Here is a 25,477-nt window from a genome sequence, read left to right on the forward strand (position 1 = left end):
TCCCTGCATGCACTCACTGGCAGCACTATCATCTTCCTCCTTTCCCAGGTGAGGTATGAGCGGCGGCAAATTGAAATTAGCGGAGATTGAGGCCTGGCGGATAACGAGAAGAGAGGATATACTGAAGGGCAAGTTCCCATCTCCGGAGTTCTGACAGGTTGGTGTTAGTGGGAAGTATCCAGATAACCCGGACGGTGTAACACTGTGCCAAGATGTGCTGGCCGTGCACCAAGGCATGTTTAGCCACAGGGTGATCCTCATTACCAACAAACACTGTCTGCCTGTGTCCATTCATGCGAATGGACAGTTTGTTGCTGGTCATTCCCACATAGAAAGCTTCACAGTGTAGGCAGGTCAGTTGGTAAATCACGTGGGTGCTTTCACACATGGCTCTGCCTTTGATCGTGTACACCTTCCGGGTTACAGGACTGGAGTAGGTGGTGGTGGGAGGATGCATGGGACAGGTTTTGCACCGGGGGCTGTTACAAGGGTAGGAGCCAGAGGGTAGGGAAGGTGGTTTGGGGATTTCATAGGGATGAACTAAGAGGTTACGAAGGTTAGGTGGATGGCGGAAAGACACTCTTGGTGGAGTGAGGAGGATTTCATGAAGGATGGATCTCATTTCAGGGCAGGATTTGAGGAAGTCGTATCCCTGCTGGAGAGCCACATTCAGAGTCTGATCCAGTCCCAGAAAGTATCCTGTCACAAGTGGGGCACTTTTGTGGTTCTTCTGTGGGAGGTTCTGGATTTGAGGGGATGAGGAAGTGGCTCTGGTTATTTGCTTCTGTACCAGGTCGGGAGGGTAGTTGCGGGATGCGAAAGTTGTTTTCAGGTTGTTGGTGTAATGGTTCAGGGATTCCGGACTGGAGCAGATTCGTTTGCCACAAAGACCTAGGGAAGGGACCGTTTGATGTGGAATGGGTGGCAGCTGTCATAATGGAGGTACTGTTGCTTGTTGGAGGGTTTGATGTGGACGGACGTGTGAAGCTGGCCATTGGACAGGTGGAGGTCAACATCAAGGAAAGTGGCATGGGATTTGGAGTAGGACCAGGTGAATCTGATGGAACCAAAGGAGTTGAGGTTGGAGAGGAAATTCTGGAGTTCTTCTTCACTGTGAGTCCAGATCATGAAGATGACATCAATAAATCTGTACCAAACTTTGGGTTGGCAGGCCTGGGTAACCAAGAAGGCTTCCTCTAAGCGACCCATGAATAGGTTGGCGTACGAGGGGGCCATCCTGGTGCCCATGGATGTTCCCTTTAATTGTTGGTATGTCTGGCCTTCGAAAGTGAAGAAGTTGTGGGCCAGGATGAAGCTGGCTAAGGTAATGAGGAAAGAGGTTTTTGGTAGGGTGGCAGGTGATCGGTGTGAAAGGAAGTGCTCCATCGCAGCGAGGCCCTGGATGTGCGGAATATTTGTGTATAAGGAAGTGGCATCAATGGTTACAAGGATGGTTTCCGGGGGTAACAGACTGGGTAGGGATTCCAGGCGTTCAAGAAAGTGGTTGGTGTCTTTGATGAAGGATGGGAGACTGCATGATTAGATTAGATTAGATTTACTTTCATTCCAACTGATCCGTAGTGAGGAGGTCCTGCAGGATGTGGAACATGTCAGAAAATGGGTTGAAGGTGTTGATCTACGTAGGCAGAGATACGTTCTGTGGGGGCTTGGTAGCCAGCTACAATGGGACAGCCAGGATGATTGGGTTTGTGAATTTTAGGAAGAAGGTAGAAGGTAGGGGTGCGGGGTATTGGTGGGGTCAGGAGGTTGATGGAGTCAGGTGAAAGGTTTTGTAGGGGGCCTAAGGTTCTGAGGATTCCTTGAAGCTCTGCCTGGACATCAGGAATGGGATTACCTCGGCAAACTTTGTATGTAGTGTTGTCTGAAAGCTGACGCAGTCCCTCAGCCACATAGTCCCGACGATCAAGTACCACGGTCATGGAACCCTTGTCCATCGGAAGAATGACGATGGATCGGTCAGCCTTCAGATCACGGATAGCCTGGGCTTCAGCAGTGGTGATGTTGGGAGTAGGATTGAGGTTTTTTAAGAAGGATTGAGTGGCAAGGCTGGAAATAAGAAATTCCTGGGAGGTTGGAGAGGGTGATTTTGAGGAAGAGGAGGTGGGTCCCGCTGTGACGGAGGACGGAACTGTTCCAGGCAGGGTTCAATTTGGATAGTGTCTTGGGGAGTTGGACCATTAGGAGTAGGATTAGGATCATTTTTCTTCGTGGCAAAGTGATATTTCCAGCAGAGAGTACAGGTGTAGGACAGTAAATCTTTGACGAGGGCTGTTTGGTTGAATCTGGGAGTGGGGCTGAAGGTGAGGCCTTTGGATAGGACAGAGGTTTCGGATTGGGAGAGAGGTTTGGAGGAAAGGTTAACTACTGAATTAGGGTGTTGTGGTTCCAGATTGTGTTGATTGGAATTTTGAGGTTTTGGGGGGAGTGGAGCTGGGAGATTGAGTAGATGGGAGAGACTGGGTCTGTGTGCAATGAGAGGAGGTTGAGGTTTCCTGGAAAGGTTGTAAAGGGTGAGTGAGTTGCCTTTCCGGAGGTGGGAAACCAGGAGATTGGATAGTTTTTTGAGGTGGAGGGTGGCATGCTGTTCTAATTTGCGATTGGCCTGTAGGAGAATGCTCTGAACAGTCGGTGTGGATGTGGGAGAAGAAAGATTAAGGACTTTTATTAAGGATAGGAGTTGACGGGTGTGTTCATTGGCCGAGTTGATGTGTAGGTGAGCTTCTGTAAAGTTTGGAAGGTAGGAGACGAGATACTGGCAGAAGTAAAGCTGTGAGGACCGGGCATGAGTCGTGCTTCAGTAGCTCAGATGGTAGAGCACTTGCCCGCGAAAGGCAAAGGTCCCGAGTTCGAGTCTCGGTCGGGCACACAGTTTTAATCTGCCAGGAAGTTTCAATAATAATAATAATTAGTAACCAAATACTTTGTCAAATTTTTTAAAAATGTAATGAAAATGTTCTTAAAACCCCTACCAGCCACCATGAAAACTGGTATGTTCACTACTGGGTGGTAGGGACTAGGTTGACTACCAATTCCCTAGACCCTATTACACCTCATTCTCTTTGCTACAATGTCATACAGCTGTAAGTACCTACAGTGAAGTGTCTGAAGTGCTTAAAAGCAAGGCATAGTGAAACGGTGCATTACTTAGGTCAACATAAAGGTGTCTCAAAATAAATGAGGAATTTTCCATAATTAAAGCTATTTCTGAACCATGTTCTAATATTTTTGTAAACTATACACCACAAATTTTGAATTTTTTTTAGTGTTTAGGTGGTTTGATGTTATGATTTAGTGATCTTCTTTTATGAGGTTTCAATCTATCTTGTTGTACAATGACTAGTACATTGGTGAATAGTGCTTTTCCCTGTCTTTTGATCTATTTGTTTCACGTAACCATTCTTATGAGTTTTTTAATGTAAATACCTGCAACTGAACTGAATTGTTATGTCAAATGACTGTATAAAAAGCCATTCATACTATAGCCCTGAGAATCATTAGCAATTTGGCTTTTTTTTCTTTTTGGTTAGTTAACTACAGAAAGTAGTAGTTGCTTACATTAAAACCATGTATTGTGTTCACATAGAACAGAATTTTTTTGCAAGTTCATATATTTAAAACTGTTTTTCTTCTTTATTACTTAATTATTGGCTACAGCTTCAAAGTAACATTAGATTTTTTTTCCTCTTTGACTGTGACAATTCTCTTAGGAGTGAATTTTTGGTGCTGATTGTAAATTGCTTAAAGTAGCCTACATCTAACTGATGAATCTACTAAGATGCTACACTACAGTGTTCTATGCTTCTATTTACATGGAATACACACATTGTTTCAAGGTCTTTGCCTCAGGTGACTTTGAACCGACAGATCATGTCATGGGGAACAATTTTTGTTAGAGAAAACATTTTCTGACGCTTTTTAGTAACAGTAGGTGTCCTTTAGCTTTCACTGGCCCTGAGACAACGAGATTTCACCACTAGCAGTCTGCTAACCAGTTGTACTGCATTCTACCGACCCCAGGAAATTGATAAGAGTGATTTTTGACAAGTAAACCTTAAGAATGAGTCAAGTGGCGAAATACATTTTAGGAACAATCAGGAATTTTACTTTTTCTGTGCCTATCCGCTTTCACATGGAATAGATGACTGGATTATAGGCAACACACAAGGTATGTGCAAGCCACATGGTGTCTACAGGGTGTTACAAAAAGGTACGGCCAAACTTTCAGGAAACATTCCTCACACACAAATAAAGAAAAGATGTTATGTGGACATGTGTCCGGAAATGCTTAATTTCCATGTTAGAGCTCATTTTAGTTTCATCAGTATGTGCTGTACGTCCTCAATTCCCCGCCAGTTGGCCCAATTGAAATTGCTCTACAGTACTAGCATCAAGCACATCCTCATTTCAGTGCAAATATTCTCTTTACGGATGAGGCTTCATTCCAACATGATCAAATTGTAAAGTTTCACAATCAACATGTGTGGGCTGACGAGAATCCGCACACAATTGTGCAATCACGTCATCAACACAGATTTTCTGTGAACGTTTGGGCAGGCATTGTTGGTGATGTCTTGATTGGGCCCCATGTTCTTCCACCTACGCTCAATGGAGCATGTTATCATTATTTCATACGGGATACTCTACCTGTGCTGCTAGAACATGTGCCTTTACAAGTACGACACAACATGTGGTTCATGCACGATGGAGCTCCTGCACATTTCAGTCCAAGTGTTGGTACGCTTCTCAACAACAGATTCGGTGACCGATGGATTGGTAGAGGCGGACCAATTCCATGGCCTCCACGCTCTCCTGACCTCAACCCTCTTGACTTTCATTTATGGGGCATATGAAAGCTCAAGTCTACACAACCCCGGTACCAAATGTACGTAGAGACTCTTCGTGCTCGTATTGTGGACAGCTGTGATACAATACGCCATTCTCCAGGGTTGCATCAGCGCATCAGGGATTCCATGCGACGGAGGGTGGATGCATGGATCCTCGCTAACGGAGGACATTTTGAATATTTCCTGTAACAAAGTGTCTGAAGTCACGCTGGTACGTTCTGTTGCTGTGTGTTTCCATTCCATGATTAGTGTGATTTGAATAGAAGTAATAAAATGAGCTCTAACATGGAAAGTAAGCGTTTCCGGACACATGTCCACATAACATATTTTCTTTCTTTGAGTGTGAGGAATGTTTCCTGAAAGTTTGGCCGTACCTTTTTGTAACACCCTGTATACCCTGCTGCCTCTCATGGGCATGAGCAGTACATAAGTATGCCTATTGTCACTGGAAAGCAACAGCAAACATTTTGTCTCTAACAAAAGTTGTTCTCATGACATGATTTATCACTCAAAGTAGAGTTCTGCCAGTCATCCAACCTGCAGAGTATCCTTGTCCATACCTATTTCAATCCTGCACCCCATGGTCAGCTCAGGTGAAAGACTAGTCCCACACACCCACCTGCCACTCCCAAACACTAACATCAAGTGTACTGATGTTGACATTTGCGACAGCAGAGAAAAAGACAGGTTTCCACACTTGTGGAAAAGTCAGTCATAGCCTTTCTGAATAAGCACTTGTAAAATAAAGTAATAGTCACTGATTCTCATTATTACATCTGGAAGTTATCAAACAGCTCTTACACATGCAATGCGATAGCAAAATGCACTTCCTAGCATAAATACGTACCCTAACATCCCGAAGGTTGATACCTTCCTCCAAAGAGTCCTCGGAAGATCTGCGGCTGGACGTATAACTCCCGCTACTGCCACCTGCACCGGCAGACAGTCTTCCCGATGTAACAGTGGCTGCCACACGCGCTGCTCGTGATGTTGGATCTGACGAAAAGAGAATGTCTCTATAAGGAAATAGTTTATATGCCAAAATTAAATTTCTTATCACAACTGTAGACTATGAGAAGTAAGTGAAACTTATTGATAGATTGAAACTGTGTGCCCAACCAGGACTTGAAACCAGAAACTACTTTTCACGAACAATGCTAGTGCACAAATCACAATCCATCTTCAGAGTTCCAAATCTGCCAATATCTCTCCTACTTTACAAACCTTATAGAACCTCTCCTGTATAGTTTGCTGAACTAGCCCAAACGGGTAAAGGTTATCACAAAGAAATGGATTCCCGCAAAACCTAAGGGTTGTTATAGGGGTTGTTACCCAATTTAGGACTCATTGCAGTGCTCATATCGAATGGGCTTGCTCTGTAGACAAGACAGGCATGGTTCTAGGTTTGAGTCCTGCTCTGGCACACAGGTTTCATCTGTCAAGAAGTTTCAAAACATCACACACTCCATTGCTGAGTGAAAGATTGTTTTGCAAACAATCCCGAGCAAAGGCTAAGCCATTTCTTCATACCTTTTCTTTGGAGAGTGCTAGTCCAGCAAAATACGCAGAAGAACTACTGTGAAGTTCAGAGAGTCTGAGAGAAGTATTGACAAAATCGAAGCTATCAGGACAGATCTTAAGCCGTGGCTGGGTAGATCAGTCAGAGAGTTTATCGACTGCAAAGAGCATCATTCCAGGTTCAAGTCCCACTAAGCAGTTCTAATCAGTCTGGAGTACTGAGTAATTTAATTTTCACACAGCATATTTAATTTTGCAAACTTGATTATTTCATTCCTTCAAGTGCAGGTGGACAATTGAAGAAGGTGGAGAGTGTCAAGTACTTGGGAAGTGTGATACAGAAAAATGGAGGAAATTAGAAATATCAGTGCACTTGGCAGACAGGCAGAATTATTTCTGTGAAGTGTTCTTTCCCTGTGCTCAAGACACTACACAAAAAAGCAAAGAAGTGATATATAGAAGTCATTAATTCCAATACTTACCTATGCATCTGAATCATGGGTAATGAAGAAAAAGAGATTCAAGCAGATAACAGGCAAATGAAACAAAGTTCCTCAAAATTAATATAGTAGTAATAAGGAGGGATACAATGAGGAATGAAAGGGCAAGAGAAATAGTGAAAGGGGCACCCTTGCAGAGCAGGACAGAAACAACAAGGCTATGATGGTATGAGCACTTAAAGAGAATGGAAAACAAGAGGATTCTCATGATGAAATCCTGGCATTAATGGGCTATGGCAGCAGATGGCCAACATGAGTGCCTTTGTTAACAGTATGACATTGCCTGAGATATGAAGGAAATGACCAAGAGAAAGACCAAGTGATTGATGGCTGGAAGATGTGGAGGAGTGTGTTGAAGACACCCAACCTGGGGCTAGGAACTGTTCAAGAAGAAGAAGAAGAAGAAGAAGAAGAAGAAGATGATGATGATGATACACAACAGGTCCATAGTTTTTATCTTATCTGCATGTCAGAACAGAAAGCAGTGTGTACCAATTCCATGCCTTTTACTGATCAATAAGTGCTCAAATTGACGTGGTGTGGCACAGGGCTCTATTTTGGGTCTCTACCTACCTACCTACCTACCTACCTACCTATTTACATACATACACACATAAATGTGTTCTCTACAAGACAGCATGTGTGTGGCAGAAGGAACATATTGTACCGATCTCATTTCCTCTTCTCCTGTTCCATTCACACATAGTACACAGGATTGACAGTATCTTTCTGTATCAGCCTGAATTTAATTTTAGTATCGCAATCATTAAACGAGATACACCTTGGAGAAAGTGACAGATTTCCCTGCCCATTTTGGTGCATGAACTCTTGGAATTTTGTGACTATGGCTCCCTATAAAACATCTTTTTGTAATGCCTCCCACTCATTTAGCTGTCCAATTTGTGACGTTCTGACATTCACTAGTCAAACTCGTGGAAAAACCTAGTGTCTGTCTCCCAACTTATTCTCCACTGCTCACACACCCTGGCAGGCAGCTCTTAAGCTTTAATGCACAATATCTATTGCAGAGCGGCTCACATCTCACAGATATATGCCAAGAGCATTGACAGGCCATTAAAACATTGAGGAGAGCTCTCCGATTTGCAAGTGAGGTGGTGTGCCATGTCATTTATTTACACGTATAGTTCCGTAGGACCAAATTGAGGAGCAAATCTCCAAGATCATGGAATGTGTCAGTACATGAAATTACAACATAAAAGTAATAACAGATAAAAATAAATGTTCATGAACCTGAAAAAGTCAGTCCATAAGTTTAAGTAAATGCTATCACCAATACAATAATAATCAGCTTAATTTTTCAAGGAACTCCAAGACAGAATACAGCAATTTTTAAATGGACATACCACCATTTGACAGTACAGTCAAATGGCTGTGTGTTCACTTAAAAACAAAAAAAAGGAATTAACAAACTTTGAAAGCAGAATGGTAGTTGGAACTAGTTGCAAGGGACATTCCATTTTGAAAGTGTTAGGGAATTCGATATTCTGAGATCCATAGTGTGAAGAGTGTGCTGAGAATACCAGATTTCAGGCATTCCCTCTCACCATGGACAACACAGCAGCTGACGACCTTCACTTAACGACCGAGAGCAATGGCATTTGCATAGTGTTGTCAGTGCTAATAGACAAGCAACACTCCCTGAAATAACTGCATAAATCAATGTGGGATGTGGGATGTGTGACGAATGTATCCATTAAGACAGTGAGCGAAATCCTGGCATTAATAGGATATGGCAGCAGATGGCCAACACGAGAGCCTTTGTTAACAGTATGACATTGCTTGCAGTGCCTCTTCTGGGCTCGTGTCCATATTGGTTGAACCCTATATGACTGGAAAACTGTGGCCTCGTCAGATGAGTCTCAATTTCAGTTGGTAAGAACTGATGGTAGGGTTTGAGTGTGGTGCAGACCCCACTAGGCCATGGACCCAAGTGGTCAGCAATACACTGTGAATACAATGATGTTGACTCCATAACGGTGTGGCTTATGTTTACATGGAGTGGACAGGGTCCTCTGGTCAAACAAACTATTATTGACTGTAAACGATTATGTTCAGCTGCTTGAAACCATCTACAGCCATTCAGAGGACTTCAGGTTCCCAAACAATGATGGAATTTTTATGGATTACAATGTGCCATGTCACCAGGGCACAATTATTTGTGGTTGGTTTGAAGAACATTCACGACACAATGAGTGAATGATTTGGCCACCCAAATCACCCAACGTGAATCTCGTCGGACATTTATGGGACACAATCGAGATGTCAATTTGTGCAAAAACACCCGCATTGGCAACACTTTCACAATCACAGACGGCTATAGAGGCAGCATGGCCCACTATTTCTGCAGTGGACTTCCAATGACTTGTTGAATCCATGCCACATCCAGATGCTGCACTACACAGAGAAAATGGATGTCCAATACAAAATTAGGAGGTATCCAATGGCTTTTGCCATCACAGTGTATTATTGTGCCAAAAAACAACCTATAAGCAGAGTTCAGTAGTGTAACACTGTTACAGAAAGGAGTTAGGTACATGGATACATATATTCAATCTGCCAGAGCATATTAAATGTCTCTCAGGTTTTGTGGGGAAGTTTAAGATTGTATTCAAAAACTTTCTGTTGGATAATTCCTTCTCCACTCAAAAGTCTATTCACAGTAAATCTTAAAATTTAACTGTAATATGAAACTCTTTCATAAAGTCAGGTCATTTCATTGTACTTGTATTGAAGTAATAGATTTAAACAAATAGGTGCTACCTTCAATAAATATACAACTAACAAGCACAACTTCAAAGATTTAATTCATGGGTGAGTTTTCTGAACCAGCTGAAGTGACAAAAGACAAGGGAATGGTATATTCCCATAACTTCGTACTATGTCCTGGACAAACCCAAAGAACAGGAAAAAGCATTTGATATTGACAAAATTAAGAATCAAATTGTAGTGGGCTACAAGCAAGAAGACATTACTATCAACTGTTAAGTATTTGCTGATGTTATGCTGTTACCAAAGAACACTGCATAAGGAGGAGCAAATTTCATGGGCCAAGAAAAGGTGGCAATACTTACTGATTGTACAGCAACCATGAACTACACAAGACACATGGCAGAATATTAGACACTACAGAAAAGTAAAGCATAAAAATCTTTGTGCAGATCACAAAAGATGGGCAACACTAGTTTCACCACAAGAATCTTTAACAAGCCAGCAGAAAAGACAACTTTCTGAAACAAAAATCTGCAACAAATTAACATTATAAAAAAGGACATAAATGCCAAAAACATATTTAGAATGAATATACATATGTAAAGTTAAAGAGCTTGAGGAACTAGAAGCTATATGCAGGAAGAAAAAGCTTTGGACAGAAGAAAAGAAACTAATCTAGGAAAAGTGATATCACTGGAGTCTTAACACGTGCTCCACCATATATGAAAGATCGTCCAAGAAGAAAGTAAATAGAACATTAAAAAATCATTTGCAATCAAAAAAATCATAATCAGGAAAGTAATGGCCTAATAGAAATTACTCTGTTAGTTGATACGTGTTAGACAGATCACAAATTTGATATATTGTTACGAGGTGTAAGATTAAACTTGACAAAACTATTTATTGTTACCAAGCAAAGAACAATCAGATTTGATCATTTCATTGACAATGAGATCATCAGAAATGAACCACTAGCTCAGTTCAAGAAGACTGGGGAAGAAATTTGGCTGTAAGTTATTTAAATACCTGAACTGACTTAGGGAGACCATAAACAACCTAAATTAGGATTGCCACCCAAACTGAAGGTCAGATCCTTGACAACAGTGTCATTTCATAACAAAATACAGGATTCAATTTGCCTGCATAATAAAACTGTCAGCTTATAGTGCCTTAAATGAAAAAAAAATAAGAATGCTAGTATTCATTACAACAAGTGATAGTCATAAAGTCTTTATTATCCCGTCAGAAAAAAATAAGTAATTCATTTTTTGATTGTTTGCAGTTACATGTGTGCATTGCTGGTACACATTGAAAACCCTGTGCCACAGCACCGTAGCAGGTCAACGATGGCCCACAACAATATGGTGCAGCCCATCTCCACTTGATCAGTAGGTTGTACTATTTTCTTTTGCCTCATCTGGAGACATGCTGTAGTACTGTAGCACAAAGGTTTCAATGTGTTCCAGGACTGCAGCCATGTACCTGCAAACAAAAAAGTAATTCACAGTGACAGCTAAAACTTTATGACTGTCCTTCACAAACTGATTACAAATCAGGGCCAGTAAATAAGAAAGTAAAGCGTCTGAATGTGGAGTCAGAACCTCTGGACCTGGTTATCATTATGCTAAAATATTGCACCCAGGTAGCACTAATGAAGGGTGGTACTTCTGTCAGTAAGGTGTCCTCAATGCACGGTTGAGTAACAAGGTACTTGAATGTTAAGTATCTAGAGGAAATGGGAAATAATATGTCATATCCTGACAATGGATACTGAACCAGAATGACACTGCTATGTCGCCACCTCAGTGTCTGTTACAGACAAAAGTGACACCAATGATCAATAATTCGACATCTCCATCTACAACCACATGGATACACTGTAAATCACATTTAAGTGCCTGGCAGGGGGCTCACAGAACCACCTTCACAATAATTCTCTATTATTCCAAACTTGTACAGTGTGAGCTCTGATTTCCCTTACTTTATTGTGATGATTGTTTCTCCCTGTGTAGGTTGGCATCAAAAAAATATTTTCGCATTTGGAGAGAAAGTTAGTGATTGAAATTTTGTGAGAATATTCTGCCACTACGAAAAACGCCTTTGTTTTAATTATGTCCGTCCCAAGTCCTGTATAGCTTCAGTGACACAATCTCCCCTATTTTGTGATAATACAAGCCCTTCTCTGAACTTTCTTGATTTACTCCATTAATCCTATCCAGTAAGGATCCCACCCATGCAGCAGTATTCTAAAAATGGACGGCCAAGTGCAGGCAGTCTCTTCAGTAGATCTCTGTGCCTTCCAATTTAAGTTATTTGTGACTGTAATTCCTAGGTATTTACCTGAATTTACAGCCTTTAGACTTGACTGATTTATCGTAAAATTGAAGTTTAACGGATTCCTTTTAGCACTTGTGGATGACCTCACACTTTGTTATTTATGGTCAATTGCCAATTTTTGCACCATACAGATCTTTTCTAAATCGTTTTTTCATTTGCTTTGATCTTTTGATGACTTTACCAGTCGATAAATGACAGCATCACCTGCAAAACAACCTAGGACGGCTTCTCAGGTTGTCTCCTAAATAATTTATGTAAATGAGGAACTACAAAGCACCTATAACATTACCTTGAGGAACGCCAGAAATATCACTGTTTTACTCGATAACTTTCCGTCAATTACTGTGAACTGTCACCTCTCTGACAAGAAATCAGGAATCTAGTCATATAAGCACAAAGCCATTTGTGTAGTACAATGTCAAAAGCATTCTGGAAATCTAGAAATATGGAATCAGTTTGAAATCACTTCTCAATAGCACTCAACACTTCATGTAAGTAAACAGCTAGTTGTGTTTCACAAGAATGTTGTTTTCTAAATCCATGTTGACTATATGTCAATGACTTATGTTGAGATAATGTATAATGTTCAAACACAATACATATTCCAAAATTCTGCTGCATATCAACATTAATGGTATGGGCCTGTAATTTAGTGGATTACTCCTACTACCTTTCTTGAATATTGGTGTGACCTGTGCAACTTTCCAGTCTTTGGGTAGGGATCTTTTGTCGAGCAAACAGCTGCATATGAGTGTTAAGTATGGAGCTATTGTATCGGTATACTCTGAAAGGCATCTAACTGGTATACAGTCTGGACCAGAAGACTTGCTTTCGTTAAGTGATTAAAGTTGCTTCACTACTCCATTTCTACATTCCTTATGTTGGCAGCTGTTCTTGACTCAAATTCTGGAATATCTACTTTATCTTTTTTTGTTAAGGCATTTCGGAAGGCTGTGTTTAGCAACTCTGTTTTGGCAGAACTGTCGTCGATAGTATTTCCATTGTTACTGCACAGAAAAGGCATCGATTGTGTCTTGGCACCAGCACATTTCACAAACGATCAGAAGCTCTTTGAATTTTCTGCCAGGTTTTGACACAAAATTATGTTGTGGAAACTATGATAAGCAATTCGCATTCACGTCCACGCTAAATTTAAAACTTCTGTGAAAGATCGCCAGTCTTGGAGATTTTACGTCCATTCATATTTGGCATTTTTTTCCCCCTCCATTCTCTCTGCAAGTGTTCTGACCCGTATTGGGTACCAAGGAGGATCAGCTCCATCGTTTGTTAATTTATTCGGTGTAAGTCTCTCAACTGCTGCCGATAATATTTCTTTGAATTCAAGGCACATCTGATATACACTAACATTGTCAATTAGGAAGGAGTGGAGACTGCCTCTCAGGTAGGCGTCAAGTGAATTTTTATCTGCTTTTTTTGAATAAGCAGTACTTTTCATTTATTTTTGGAGGTTTTTGAGGTTACTCTATTCAATTTCGCTACGACAACCCTGCGTTCAATACTCCCTGCATCTGTTCTGATGCTTGTTATTAGCTCAGGATTATTTGTTGCTAAGAGGTCAAGTATGTTTTCACAACATTTACTATTCACATGGGCTCATGAACTAACTGCTCTAAATAATCTTCAGAGACTGCATTTAATACTATTACGGCTGATCTTTTAAGTGTACCTCCGGATTTAAACATGTATTTTTGCCAACATACAGAGGGTAAGTTAAAGTCACCACCAACTATAATTGTACGAGTCAGGTATGTGTTTAAAATTAAATTCAACTTTTCTTTGAACCTTTCAGCAATTGTATCATTTGAATTGTGAGGTCAGTAAATGGATCCAATTATTGTTTTACTCCGGTTGCCAAGAATGACCTCTGCTAATACTAACTCGTAGGAACTATCTAATTCAATTTCACGACAAGATAAACTACTTCGAACAGCAACAAATATGCCACCACAAACTGTTTTTAGTTATTCTTTCGAAACACTGTTAGATTCTTTGCAAACATTTTGGCTGAACTTATCTGCAGCTGTAGCTAGCTTTCAGTGTTTATAACAATTTGAGCATCACTACTTTCTATTGGTGCTTGGAGCTTTGGTACTTTCCCAACATAGCTACGACAATTTACAACTGTTATACCAATTGTTCCTGTACCTATGTTCTTCCTACTTTCGGCCCGCACTCTTTGAGAAATGCATTTCACTGGAAAAGGTGATCTTTGGTCAACCATGACATTGCAGTCTGAACTACAAGCCCCCAAAAAGTCAGAGTTGTCAGCTGTAGAGGAGCAGTGGTGGCAACAGTACAAAGCAACAAATAGAAAGCCTCATCTGAGGCAATGGCTCTGAAAACTTGTGATAACAGCGTGTATACGCGGACAAGAAAAAAAAAGATCCCAGATTTCCCGGTTAAAAATACACTTTCTCTCGGGTGAAGACATACTTTTTCCGTGTTAAGTGACAGTATATTTTCCCTTGGAACTGCAAAACTTATAAATCCTTTGAATGGTTATGGTTTTGTACACGGGCATAGAATTTCCCGGCACTTTAGAAAACAAAACTCGGGGGAAAAAAAACACATTTTGGAATTATCTTTGATGTGCAGCAACATGTACGCTGTGTATTTTTGTATTACAAAAGTATACATTGGAATTCCACCAAACACCGCATGTTACTTTCCGAATCATTGAAATCGAGATTGCGATGCGCTTTTGTAAGCGTCACAGCTCATGTCACGTGGTCTCACCAGCCAATGACAGCAGATATTCAGAGCACTGAACCAGGCAAAAGCAACATCACTGTTAAGTAGCACGAACACACAAACAGGGAAAGTTAATAGTTTAAATTAATATACATAGTGTTGTTGCAAGAAAAGCAAAGCTTTCACATATAATATTGGTCTCTAAGGTTAATAAGCTGCAAGAGAAGCTAAGCTTTCACATATAACGTTGATCTTTTTTGAACATGTTACACTTTAAGATATATCACACAAATGTGCCAATAAAATTTTTAACAATGACATAAATGTCTTCAGGGTTCGAAATTCTTCTAAAATGGCTCGTCATCAAAGAGTTGATTTTCAAATGAGAGTCAAACGCTCTGTGATTTAAGAAAGCCATGGTACATTCTCACACGTAGTTCAACTTACGTAAAAGGATATTTACTTTGAAAGTAACGCTTTTCAAATCACCATTCGCAATATTTTCCCGCGACCTGTTAGAAATAGGTATGTTTCAGAAGTTGCCAGAGAGCGCAGATAACAGGTGACATGGCACTTGCGCAGCTAGCATGACGTAGGGATCCCGTATGTACGTATGTGTAAGACATTGAAAGATCATACATTATGTCATAAAAGAAACAATACATCAGAGGATACCTGATGAGCATACTAAAATGTGCACATTTAAAGTGCATACTTAAAGTGCACATTCGTATGTCCAGATTCCCAATGAAGTAGACCTCAACCTGATATTAAGCTTTTCAGTGTGGCTTTCGGGACGTAAATTTTCTTGGAGCACCAGTACTGTATTATATCATGTTTGGTTCTTTATTATGGCATAATGCCATACGTGCTAGAAGATGAAAACGTGCACTTGAAATGCAGCGAACAGCTGAAGCCAGCCAGTACTGTGGAATTAAACATTTCGTTTCAAATACATTGACTGCCTCTGCTGAAAAGGTTAATAAAAGTCAAATTTCTTTAGCAAACAGACTAAAATAACTTCATTGTTCTGCAGGGCGATTAATGCTTGACTGTCAGAAAGGTGGAAATAAAATAAAATCTAAAACTAATAATATATTTCAGCCTTCCGTAATTATATGAATGTATTTTAATGCACTTGATAGCTCCCGGCCACAGATATCCATTTTGTTTTCATTTGACGTGAGAGTAAACGAAGGGGAAACAGCAAAATCACTAAATGTAAACACGGGTCACATGGAGACTACCCACTATAACTCAAGACTGCTTTGTGCATCTGCCCCGGATCTACAATATTTGCTAACAAGGCCAATACTAAAAAAAAAAAAAAAAAAAAAAAAAAAAATATTCAAACTTTCAAAAATATGTTCATCTTGTAGCGCACATCTTTCTGAAAAGTCTGAAACATAAAACATATGTGTTCGAGGAAATTTAACACATGTTATTTGGTCTTAAGTGTGCCAAAAAGCAGTGCCACGCCTCTTCATACAGCATTCTTCTATCGCACGTCACTGTATTTCGCTCTGTGGAATTGAAACGTGTGCATTTTGTAATGGATGCCATCACACTATATTCAGGACAGTGGAAACTGAAATGTCCTGTGGGTCCTCTCCTGCTCCCAGTCGGCCAGTTTGACAGTCTGCACCCCTCCCCCACTGCCCCTTTTTTAAAAAAAATCGCGCAGTTAATAGCAGATGGGATTATTTATAATCAGGAGAACAAGAAGTTTTCAGAAAATTTGCACTCTATATTGCCTATTAGCTAATAACTTGCTGTTTTGTGTGACAAAATTAAATATAGGATACATAAAACCAATAAAGACAAGAGACAAGCAAGAAAAAACACATTTCTTCAATCCTTAGCTCCTAAAATTTTTCTCTCTCTAATCTCACTACAGCTTTACATGGCGTGCTTTCCTTTCTGAGAAAGGATCTATTACCTCATCAAAGTTCGTCAACCGTTTCTCTACATGAAAAATCGATGTCGTTATCTAAAACTGAAAAAGCTGTTAATACAAATAATACCAAAGACTGTTGTGGTTTCTCGATCTGATTACGTCTATTTTGTCACTGTCTGCTACATAAAACAAAATAGGCCTTTCTAATATTGCAGCACTTTTGTAACACACACAAAATAAATGAGACTGTTTTGGCACAAATGGTCATTTTTATAACACGACAGAATATAATTCGGGAAGTACCAATATCAAATGTGTATTAGGTCTACTACAAGCGAAAAGCTTTATATTAGGAAATAGTTTCACATTTCATTCATATGCACCAGTTTCTCATGTATGAGATCAAAAAGTAGTATTACAACATTTTTATATAAATTTGGAATCATCTAATTCTTCCATAATTTGTGCGACGTCCCCGTTTCTTCTCCTTCCTCGTTCTAACAAACAATCTTGTATTACCAATTCTGTAGCTATTCCTGCCACTGTCAAAATTTGTTTGCCGATTAACTTCAGTGAATCACAGGTTTAGTTATCTTGCTATTATTCTCCGGTTAGGCGTTGTTACATGTTCGTACAACATGTTTTCCGCGTTACTTCCAGAATATAACTTAAGCGGCTGCTAGCCGGGGACTGTACAACTGGACTTTTCTGGTGTAGTGATCTAGCCAAAACTTTCCTGTCTAAATTTGATTTTCTTGGATACACTGTGAAGATAATATATAATCTTTGTCATCTGTTCTTCCTGTTATTCATTTATTTCCATTCTGGTAGTCTGAAGCTATGGATTTCACTTGTAATTATAACAACACTGATCATTCGCAAACCCAATCAACCACATGATCAGACAGCGATTGGCATTCATCCGTTCGGCTTTACTCCGCTCAGCTCATATAGCCCTGTCCCCTTTTGTCTGGGGAAAGTTTATTTCTAGATGCGATGAGGATTCTCCTGACAGAGACATCATGTACACTACACACGCATTCAAAAATCAACTTATTATTCATTCAGGAATCAACTTAAAATGTGTTCAAAAACCAACAGGGATGCATTTCAGAACCATATGAATAATCGATAGACCAACGTGTGCTGGATGCTAGGGTCTTTGTGAAACAAGTTCCCCCCCCCTCAAGAATATGAATTTAGCGCCCCCTTTTCCCGATAGCATATAGCTGCTTGCTGCTACTGCTTGCACAGCCAACAGCCACATTCCTGTAGCCAGAAGCGGGAGAATCTACTACTCAAACGAGACTCAACTGCGCATGCGCATGAACCCGCTTGTAGCTGCTAAAACAAATCTAATGTAAACAGTTGTGACTTCATGCTCATCGGACACACTTTGCTGTTGGCAGACGCTTGCATGAGCACTGTGTGTCGTTGTTGCATATGACGCATTTCCTTTGCAATTTAAGGTATTTTATTTTTGTTTTTTTCTCTTGTTTACATTTTATTGTTGAAGTATTATTCTGCAGTAGCGGGATACAGTAATATCCTTTGTTAGAGTATTGGTTCTTACCAGTCAAAATTACAAAAATTTAACAGAAAACTAAAACAAAATCTGTGCATTTCACAATGTCGGGAGCCATAGAAGTATCATCTGATATGGATTTTGGAAGAAGTCTCCCCCCCCCCCCCCCACGTTTTTTTACAGGTTGATGAAATATTTGGAGACAATCAGATCCCTCCATGATTCCAGGAAGGGCCACTCAAGATGACCAGCCTCAGCTGTAAACCTGGAGAATGTGGAAGGAGAAAGAACCCTACTGAGGAGCCCACTACATCAACAATGCAAGCAGCATTGCAAATCAAGTAGTCATTATGATCTCTGCAGGGAATAATGAAACAGAAACTTAACCTTTTCCCTAACAAAATTACAACTGTGCCAACCTCTGAAGGACAGTGATGTGAAACAGTGATATTCTTTTGCAAATGAGACGACTGAGGCCTCTAAAAATGGAACAGTCAGTAAGGAGGTGAAGATTACTACATCTAACTACACAGATTGAGGTGTTTATGCCACATCTCTGGCTACATGTTACAATATTTTGTTGTTATTCTTTAACATACAGTATATAATGATTCACTTCGCTGTAAGCTAGTGCCCATTGTGTGACACAACAGATGGTCTTGGAGCATAAGAATGGTGCGGTGAGTAGAAGCCATATCATGCTGGAACATCTAGAGACAGCAGGGTTTCACCTACGATGCTTGGAGCTAAGAAGCATATCTTTCATTACTTATAGTTACTGTCTGAATGTTAAAATACATCTCCAACTAAGCTTCTGATGTTACCTGCATGATAATTTTTAACAACAATTTCAACACCTCTCAATTCATACTCAGAAACTAACTGCCAATTACAGTTAACATTGATATTCACTGGTGGACAAGACAAACTAATCACAAATGTGCCCAGAGTAGGTACATGCCAAACTGTTAAGATAGCTCAGTAAGAGCCTACAAGCAAGAGAGACAACATGGGAATCCACTTGTGAAGTGTGATCTCGTGTAAATGGGAGCAATTTGTAGGAAATATTCCTGGATGACGTACATGTGCAACCTTATGTTAATCTTAAATCATGTGTATGAGCCTACAATCAGTCCTCTGAAGAGGCAATATGTGAATCCACATACAGATGGAACAATTTGTTGAAAGTTGCCTCGGAAAACATAAAAGTGTTATCTCGTGCTGATCCTAAGATCATGCGTAGTAATCAATGACTTCTTATGAGTAATCTATGGTTGGTTGGTTTGGGGAAGGAGACCAGACAGCGAGGTCATCGGTCTCATCAGATTAGGGAAGGAAGTCGGCCGTGCCCTTTGAAAGGAACCATCCCGGCATTTGCCTGGAGCGATTTAGGGAAATCACGGAAAACCTAAATCAGGATGGCCGGACGCGGGATTGAACCGTCGTCCTCCCGAATGCGAGTCCAGTGTCTCACCACTGCGCCACCTCGCTCGGTGAGTAATCTATGACTTCTTATGGTACTTGGGAAATGATGGTTAGTATCCAGAAATATTGCTGTGAACATTAATAGTACACTGGTTTTCAGAATCATTTTCTTGATTTTTTGATTCTATGAATAAAGAAAAAATCAAGTGGTATCCCATTATTTTGCAATTCTCATTTTAGTTGCATTGACATTTTCCCATTCTGTTATGCTCTGTTCACTGTATGCATGTTAGGAGTCTGCAGCTGATGAGTCCAAATCATCCTTACAAGGTAAAAATTAAGCGAGTAGCCTCCAGTTGTACTAGGAGAAGTAGATGAAGATGTTACATTCAAAAATCCACTTTGGCATTTCTTTTTGGTAGAAAGCGTCACATTTAGGAACCCACTATCTAATGTACGAGGGTTACAATTTGCATCGTCTGGGAAAACAGCTCTAATAGACATTTGCCTCCACTTGTGTGAGGAAATAGTCTGAACACGTGCATGGATGTTCATGAATATTACACTTGGCACATCCTCACAAATATTGCACTTAGCATTTATTGCGGAAAATGTTGCTAAACAATGGTTAATTTTAACATGATGTATTACAATTGAAATCCCTAAATGGGGAAACAGCCAGTAATTGGTGTATAAACGATGTGGCAGGAAATTTGCTGGGACAATAAACATTACCTAGTGGAAATTACGGCTGAACTTTGATAGTTATTAGTTGAAGTCGGAGGAATTCTGAACAGTGCATATTTGGTAATAACTGTGAATCTGAATTTTGCTGTGGACTATGATATAAACAATTGTTTATAAGGATTCCCCTGTGACTATTGATCAGATGTGATGTCATTTGTTATGAACATTAGAAGAGAATATCACTTCTGAACTGTGGTTACATACCAATTTTTATGAAGAGTGGTCGTAAGGAATTGTTTTAAACGATGGAGATAATTTTTTAGCAAATAGGGGACACTTAATGAATAATATTTTCAAACAACTGAAATGACTGTATTAAATATTCAATGAAACAATGTGTTAGGACTATGAGCAATATATGTGCTCAAATAACATCCATTGAACACCAAGTTATTTTACGAACTGCATGTGGCACAGGGCGAGCTGCATGTGAAACTTTAAATGCAGAGGTCAACAGAGGTGCTCTAGCAGCTGACAGTGCCCAGCCACTCATATAATTTGGAGTGCATGACTACAACTCCATGACAGTGCAAGGGCAGTGCCTGAGTTTGCAGTTAAAGTAAGTGCTGCTTACATTATTCTTAAAGAAAGGAACTTTTGTCATAGTTTCAGAAGTCATCTTGCAATTTCAGCACTTGTAATTCTGTGTTTTGTCAATTATTGCCACATAAGGCAAGGTGAATTCTATTAATGACATCAGTGACGAGATCATCACTTGAGCAGATGCTGCTAGTAATGTAGACAATATTAATGAGCGACTCTGACAAAGTATCCTTTACTAAAACTGTTGCGGTAAATGGGGAATATGATGTTAATGACAGCATAAATCATTTTGATAATGTCTTATACAATCACAATACTGAAGTAAATGGGGAGCAAGAAGCAAACAATTATGCAAGCCATGCTGAATTGCCAGAATTGTCAAGTAGTTGTGATGATTGGTGTTGTCCCACTATTTTTGAGGAGTCGAGGTATGGTGGAGACAGAGGCAGTGGGAAAGAAAGACAAAAGGAGACAGTGTACATGAGAGAGGAGACACTTGCAGAGGGATGTACTGCAAATCAATGGGAGAAAAAGGAGACACCGGGAGAGAGACATATACAGACAGTGGCAGTGAGAGGGAGATGCTGAGTATGAAGACTGGACTACAAAGAGAGACATGAGACTGGGTAAAAGGATTTAGAGCGTTCTCTGTTAAGAGCACGAACATTCTTGCACGCCAAAATTTTTGGTGGAGAAGGCAGAATGAGGACTGAGGCAGCTGGTTCACCACTTTTCTGTCACGAGTCTTTTAAAGAGGAACATATTCACTTTTTTGTGCTCAATGGTCAAGATTTATAGTCATATGTTGACTAACAAAAACTTATGTACGCTTTTATATGAAGAAAAAAACATTTGTATATTATTTCTTATGGCTCTCTGACTACTTAGCATAAATTTACCATTTTAAAAATTGTACACAATTATACAAATCTAAAATTATGAATTAATGTGGTTAATATGCAATATTTCAGTTTTCCCACATAGCTCAATTTATCCTTTTAATTTAGCTCTTCATAATTCTGCATTTGTTTCCATCAAAATTAAGGATATACTAAAAATTAGTTTTGCTGCAATATTCTTGACTGATTTCCACAGTGCAAATGCAGTGCCCAGCTGCAGTTCAAAATATTTACTTATAGATCTGGGAACAGATGGGAGGTGTCCTGTCAACCCAGCAGAAAAATAATAGCCGCTCTATCAGAGCCTGTCAGTGGTTATGGTAGAGCAGTGATATCATGCAAGCTCTATAATTCATCAGGCCCTTCTGACTGAACAAATTTTCGGTCATTTCTGACTCATTAAGTATTATACAGCTTTTCAATACCCCCAAAGGAGCAGTAAGAGCCATCTCATGCAGATGAGGCAGGGTGGTATAGCACAGCACTGTGGAGATTTGGTGAACTTTGTCTGGATACCAATTCACCAAAGCACTCAGCATAATTAGTACGTGGAACTCCCCACAAAAGATCAATGGCATTTAAGAAATCAGTTTCAAAAAATGCAAGAATATATATGAGCTTCAAGCACAGAGGGCATTTAACATGCAGAGGACTGAGTGGCAGGAAACATGAAGGCATGGGGTTCACCAATATTATAACCTATATCATCCTCCTCTCACTAAAATCATCATCTATAAATTGGACATGTAGTAGAAATTTTTAATAATAATAATAAGAATGCTGAAGATAAGGTGGGTAGATCACGTAACTAATGAGGAGGTATTGAATAGGATTGGGGAGAAGAGAAGTTTGTGGCACAACTTGACTAGAAGAAGGGATCAGTTGGTAGGACATGTTTTGAGGCATCAAGGAATCACAAATTTAGCATTGGAGGGCAGCGTGGAGGGTAAAAATCGTAGAGGGAGACCAAAAGATCAATACACTAAGCAGATTCAGAAGGATGTAGGTTGCAGTAAGTACTGGGAGATGAAGAAGCTTGCACAGGATACAGTAGCATGGAGAGCTGCATCAAACCAGTCTCAGGACTGAAGACCACAACAACAACAACAACAACAACAATGACAACAACAACAACAATACCAGCTCCCAATCGTGGAGATGCCCTAGAAGAGTAAACCGTTCCCAATCATGGAGATGCCCTAGAAGAGTAAACCACAAAGACAATTGTTTCAGACTAACAATTTGATCTTTTAATTAAGAGTTCAATTCCTACCCTTCTATTGTAGAATGGAATGTCCACTAAAAGAAAATATCTCTAAAGAGGAATCCATCACTGTATTACGCATGCAACCGACCCACAATGGAAACATTTTAGATCTCGAAGCTACAAATAGGCCTGACCTTGTGGACAGTGTCAGAAGAGAGACAGGGTTTAGTTATCACAATATCCTAGCCACAATGATTACTGCAGTCAATAAATCCATGATGGACACTATGAAAATTGTTCTGCTCAAGAGAGCAGATAATCAGCTGTTAGCATTCACACAGGCAATGAATAGATGTCATTTAGTTATAATATGATGGATGTGGATGAATTATGGGCAAAGTTTAAAATGATTATAAATCATGGTCTCAAGAAGAATATGCAGAATATGTGGATTAAGGACAGTAAGGACCCTTTGTAATTTGGTAATAAAATGATGAAAATATAAATATTGTTGCAGTCTTAGTTCAAAGAAGAACGCACAAATGGTAACAGGCTAAAGTTAGATGAAACTCATTCGTCTATAAAAAGATCAATGTGTGATGCATACATCAACTAACAACGTCATATCTCAGGGAAACATCTGGATGAGAATCATAGAGAATTCGAGTCCTATGTAAAATTGCTAAGTGGTTCGAAAGCTTCTACTGACACTCGTCAACCTGTCTGGTGTGGCAACTGAAGACAGCAGAACGAAAGCTAAAGTTTTAAATTTCACATAAAAAAAAAAAAAAAAAAAAAAACATTCACACAGAGAATCATACATACATATCTTTCTTTTGACAGTTAAACAAACTTCCACACGGAGGAAATACAAATTTGCAAAGCTTTTAAATTTGAGGTCTATAAGCCACTAAAATATTCAGAGGCCTTTTCGTGGTGTACCTGTACACTTTCCCTCCTTGCTGCTTCATACACTGATGGAGTTTATAAACAATGCCTGTAAGTACAGCTCCATTTAAGTGCAAGTGTTTTGAACATCAAATACCAAATGAAAGGCTGCTCACCTGCAGATGAATGATGAGCGCCCTACAACACTAATCATCATCATCATCATCATCATGAATGATGAGTGACAGATAGCCCCAGGCACACTTGAAAGCTTAGAAAGTCAAACTAGTTTTTGGGGCGGTGTTCTTTTTCCTAGTATTACAACAGACTCTCAACATGCACTCCCACAACTGAGAGAATACTGTCTCCTTACGAGTGGTTGTTGAAGAGGAGGGCAGTGGGGAAAGAGAAAATTGGAGCAGCTGGCAAGGGGGAAGATGTGTGTGACAAGAAGGGGGGGAATTTGTTGGCTCCCAGTTCCTCCATCCTGTCAACCCTGACACTACTCATAAACAGTTAACACTGTTGCAGCGTGTGTGTGTGTGTGTGTGTGTGTGTGTGTGTGTGTGTGTGTGTGTGTGTGTAACTGTAAATGTGACAGGATCATAAAGCTGAAGTATGGTGAACTTAGTTCAACATACTATTCTCAAAGCTGTGTTATAAGTTAGTATTGTCAAACAATTAATGAAGGCTATGCAGCAGTCATATGGTTGACTGTGATGAATCTCAGGTGACAACTGACTGTTCATCCAGCTGCAACAATGGGACAATGAAGACCAGTGGGACAATGAAGACTTTTGGTATAACCTCTGCAGTCACAGTTAATTTCTGACTATTTATAGTGATTCCAGATGTGTGTTATTTATATCTGAGTTCCAGTAGGCCAGAGGTTACTCCTAGAAACCACAAAAAAGATTACACTTTTAACATTATGAAGTTGGTATCTCATTGCCACATTCTTATCCTTTGAATTCTACACTGGAAATTCTACATCTATAGGAATTTAGAATTTTCACATTCTGTATTGTTTTGAAATATCCCTACCTACCACAAAGTTTATAACAGATAAATCAGACATATATTTCAATCTCACGGCTATCAGTGCAACATTACTTTAGAAACACTCCAGCATAAACATTTCGTAGTATATAACAATTTAGCAAAATTAAAATTATTTTGAAGAAACGTCTTCAAAAATCACAAAACTGGTACGTATTTACTGAATGTCCTTACAGCATTATGGATGTAATCCAAAGAAATAGTGTGTCTAAAAGTGTGTGTCCATTTCCGCAAGTAACTGTATAGTTGTTCAGTTTCAACACTGACTTAATGACAACATAAGCAATAAAAACAAGTAAATTAATTTATGACAGCTGAATTAACAATTTCTGACTTATACTAATCAAGGAGAACAATAAGTATGGATTCTTTAGGTATTTCAAAAGCAGGAAAGCAAAGCACACTTTATCAGAGTTACTCACTTACCCGTGTACATATCGTAGACTTTGTCAGCATTTTCTTCAAGTTCCTTCTGCTGTCGTTCAAGCTCCCGCATGCGGATCTCACGGGCCTCTGCTCTTGCTTGCCTCCGTGCTGCAAGGCGTGCCTCTGCCTGTAACAAACAAAAGGACATGATCAATGGTGAGCATGCATTTAAGTTCTCCTGTCAGTGTTAGTTCAGTCC

The 25,477-nt window shown here is 39.8% G+C and overlaps 1 protein-coding gene across 5 annotated transcripts in view; it reads right to left on the reverse strand.

Annotated features, from left to right (window-relative positions):
- LOC126251908 (leucine-rich repeat flightless-interacting protein 2) overlaps window positions 1-25,477 on the reverse strand; it is a 248,750-nt gene that overhangs the window by 53,740 nt on the left and 169,533 nt on the right. For all 5 annotated transcript variants that reach the window (XM_049952635.1, XM_049952637.1, XM_049952633.1 and 2 more), the window contains 2 exons: window positions 25,279-25,405; window positions 5,713-5,861 (listed from right to left, as the gene is read on the reverse strand). In XM_049952635.1, coding sequence (XP_049808592.1) covers window positions 5,713-5,861; window positions 25,279-25,405 — 276 coding nt within the window. The remainder of the gene's footprint in view (window positions 1-5,712; window positions 5,862-25,278; window positions 25,406-25,477) is intronic.

Source organism: Schistocerca nitens, chromosome 4 (genome assembly GCF_023898315.1).
Source record: "Schistocerca nitens isolate TAMUIC-IGC-003100 chromosome 4, iqSchNite1.1, whole genome shotgun sequence".
In the NCBI taxonomy this organism is placed as follows: domain Eukaryota; kingdom Metazoa; phylum Arthropoda; class Insecta; order Orthoptera; family Acrididae; genus Schistocerca; species Schistocerca nitens.